Here is a 3,431-nt window from a genome sequence, read left to right on the forward strand (position 1 = left end):
TCATCCGCACAGGATGACAAACCGGAACTCCTTTAATTAGAATATTAAGGCCGCCCTAAGTGTTCAAAACTTTAACATGTTCCACTTACATATACATGCGCAGCCCATTTCGTGGAAATTTAATTAAAAAACTTTTGGCCAATCGCGGGTGGGTTGGGTGGTGGGTGGTGCGTAGTGGGCGAAAATCTGTTTGTTCTGCAGCCCGACAAATAAATCTTTATGGATTAAGCGAGCCGCGTGTGTTGTTGTGCCACCTCAACAAAGAATTTTTGGCGCAGCTTTAAAAACTACTTTATTGTTCGCGGCAAGACTGCGAAAAGTTTGTCGGAGCGACCAGAAATGATAGAGCCCCGTCCCGAAAGTCGGCGGGGTCTAAGGATCCATCGACGGCCTAGTGATTTATGCCCGGCCAAAACTTCCAGCCAAGCGTGTGAAAGCCAGCTGAGGCGGCCAAGCTGCTGCATTTGGTTTAATGAACTCGAATGTTAATAAATAAATTTGTCAATGGCGCTCTCTCGGTGCGCTGGGTTATCTGCTGTGTGCCAGCAACATAATGAAACGAAGATGAATGGAAAATCGACTTTCGGCCACTGTTGTTGGCCAGTTTAATTTGCTGCCGAGGGCAACTAATGAGCTGCGATGAATGGCACACAGTCCCGAATAAAGGAATCCAGGGGCTTAAGCTGACAAAGGCTCGCGAACAGCAGTCGCTGGCACTGAAATTGTCCGGCAGCTTAAAACTTGCACGCGAATTCGGCTAATTAACGATAATTAGAGGGCGAAATGGTCAATCCTGCCCGGAATGGAAATCGATCGGGGGCCAAAATATGCGACACTCCATAATCAGGCGGACTTCAAAAGGCACCACTTTACTGACCCATTTAAATGTGATTTAATTTGATTTCTATATACGCACATGCAGCGCATTTTACTGCCGGCCGACCAATCGACTGGGCTCATCTGGTCATCTGGGGGCAATCAACACATCATCGAATCCGGCCGTCCTCCTCCTAATAGCATAGGCATCCCTATTATCCGTATCCGGCTCATCATCAAACACTGAAGAGAGGAGGTGGAGGAGGGTCAGCCAGCATTATCGTTTGTTTTGATTGGTTTTTTGTTCGCTCCTCTGAGGGGATAATGCTCCACACACGTCCTGGCTTCCTGCTCTCTGATGGGCCGCTTGTTTGTTGTTCGGGCAACGGCAGAAAACATTCATCAATTTCATTATCCCAGGGTGGCTAAAAACCTAAAAACCCGGCACACGGCACCCGGCATCCCGCATCCCGCATCCCTCACCCAATCCTCAACATTGTCAGGTGCTTACATGCGCCCCAAAATAGACGCATGCAGATTGAAATTGATGGCCCGGCAGAGGGCTTATTGCCCCAGCCACTTTCTAATGTTTAAGTTCTCGATTACACGACAAAAGCGGCTTTCCGGCAATTCAGCATTCCAAAAGGCCGGGATTACTATCTGGTGAAAAGTGCTTACCGGTTGCACTTCAAAATGCGATGGATAGCACAACGAAGTTCGGGTATCGGCAGAACATCAGATAAATTGGGGTACATATGGCCAGACGAAGCCGCTTTGCAGCTTAGCTGATAGAGAGCAAATGACAGGCGCCTAAAAAAAGGGTAACAAACTAGACGGAAAATTAGGCAACTAATCTCATTTCTTTACCTTTGCAAGGTAAGTCGCTTAAACTACGCACTGCATGTTTACTTAATGTTATATCACTTGCAAACAAAATAGCTTAAATAACTAATAAATATAAAAAAAAAAAAACAGCTTAAAGCCGACCTTGCGACTAAAAATAAAGAAAACATAATAAACTGCAGTCCATGGTACCAATCTATTAATACGAATACCTCACACACATGCGATTACCTCAAACAATCTCACCCAAATTGGACCAGACTCGACCAAATAAAAATAATACGACTTAGGCTAGGACACACAAACATAACCCACCAACACTACCTAAATCCCAATACAATACCAACTTGTCCGTTTTGTCAAGTTGATATTTCAATAAGCCACATATTAAATTCATGCCTATCCCTCCTACAAACCAAACAAGACATATTTAACAACACCAACCCTCTAGACCTTCTTAGCAAACCCAATCCAGATAACATACAAAAACTCATACTTTTCCTCAAAAAAACCAAATTATACCACAAAATCTAAAAACAAAACAGGCAATTGTACATAACAAGCCAGCAATTAGTTAGCAAATTAGATATAAACTAAATTAAGATATAATAACATTGTAAATAAATATAGTTAGTCTAGTTTTCAAACTATTCTATCTATCATAATAAATAAATAAATAAAAACTAATAAAACGAGAATTTTATGAAAGTATTAAACTTAAAGCCTTTACAACTCAATCTGTAATCATATTCTATTGTATGACTAATGATATTTTTTATTTCAATCGGTCCCTCTTGGAGCCTGATTAAATATATATGTATATATATATTTACCTTAAAACTAGGTGTCACAAGACATTACCAGGATATGTACTGATGCTAAGCCAAAGTAGCAACATATCAAATCACACCCAATCGAAAAATCCCTGCCTGCGGTTGCAAATTTGGCTTACTTCCTTCGGTCCGTGAGACAGCTCGAATAATATGCGACATGCTGAATTGATTGTATTGGCAACAAGTTGGGCCAGGACCCGGCTGTTCATCGATTCGTGCACATACCCACCACCCATGGGTTATCCTTGTGCCTGGCACCAGTCGACATCGGTTTGTATCCGTGTTTTCATCGCCAGCACAGCAAGTAGTTTTTCCCCGATTTTCCCCGTCGCTGGTGCATATAAACAAAGAGCGTTATAATAATACGCCATGCTCGACTAGATTGGGATTGCGCCAAGGAAGGTCGCTGTGGCTTACCAGTTTTCCATATCCACATCCTGTTCTCGTTTGGCTGGATATGTGGCCGAAAGTGGGGGCTGTGATGAAATTTGATGTGACATTGTTATCGCTGCAATACAACCGAACAACTGACAGTTTGTTTCCAGCTAATTGTGGGCCCTGCTCGATTTGTCCGGTCGGCACTCGGGAATTTCACGGGAAGAGAATCCGAACAATTTGTAATTTAAATTAACCAGCTGGCTGTGTTCCGTGTGTCCATTTGCGTTTTGCTCTCCAAGTCCGAGAATCCGATACAAATTGCATTTTTTCGCCGCTCCATCCCACATTGCCATAGCAATTTCGCTACAAAGTTTGGCTCTAAAAGGATCCTTGGTAAATTGTCGCAGAGCGGGGGAATTTTTATCAGCAGTCTTTGTGCAACCTTTGGCTGCATTCGCTGAATGAAGTTATTCAAAGGCTCTTGTTTATTACGCTGTATTTCTGTACGCCATTTTCCCTAAGTCCGTGCCAGCAGTGTCTCCCTGGGCTCGAGTCGCGCGA

At 43.2% G+C, this 3,431-nt stretch overlaps 1 protein-coding gene across 1 annotated transcript, besides 1 other annotated feature; it reads right to left on the minus strand.

The window, feature by feature from the left end:
• Window positions 1–1,781: 1,781 nt before the first annotated feature.
• Window positions 1,782–2,331: a mobile genetic element.
• A 130-nt stretch (window positions 2,332–2,461) lies between these two features.
• Window positions 2,462–2,992, minus strand: CG43296 (uncharacterized protein; the record flags this gene model as incomplete). Its single annotated transcript, NM_001259273.1, has 2 exons — window positions 2,462–2,823; window positions 2,910–2,992. 2 exons carry the CDS (start codon window positions 2,990–2,992, stop codon window positions 2,559–2,561), a joined length of 348 nt encoding a protein of 115 aa, NP_001246202.1. The 3' UTR covers window positions 2,462–2,558.
• Between the last annotated feature and the right edge of the window lie 439 nt (window positions 2,993–3,431).

The sequence above is a fragment of the Drosophila melanogaster genome, chromosome 2R, assembly GCF_000001215.4.
Source record: "Drosophila melanogaster chromosome 2R".
Taxonomy (NCBI): Eukaryota; Metazoa; Arthropoda; class Insecta; order Diptera; family Drosophilidae; genus Drosophila; species Drosophila melanogaster.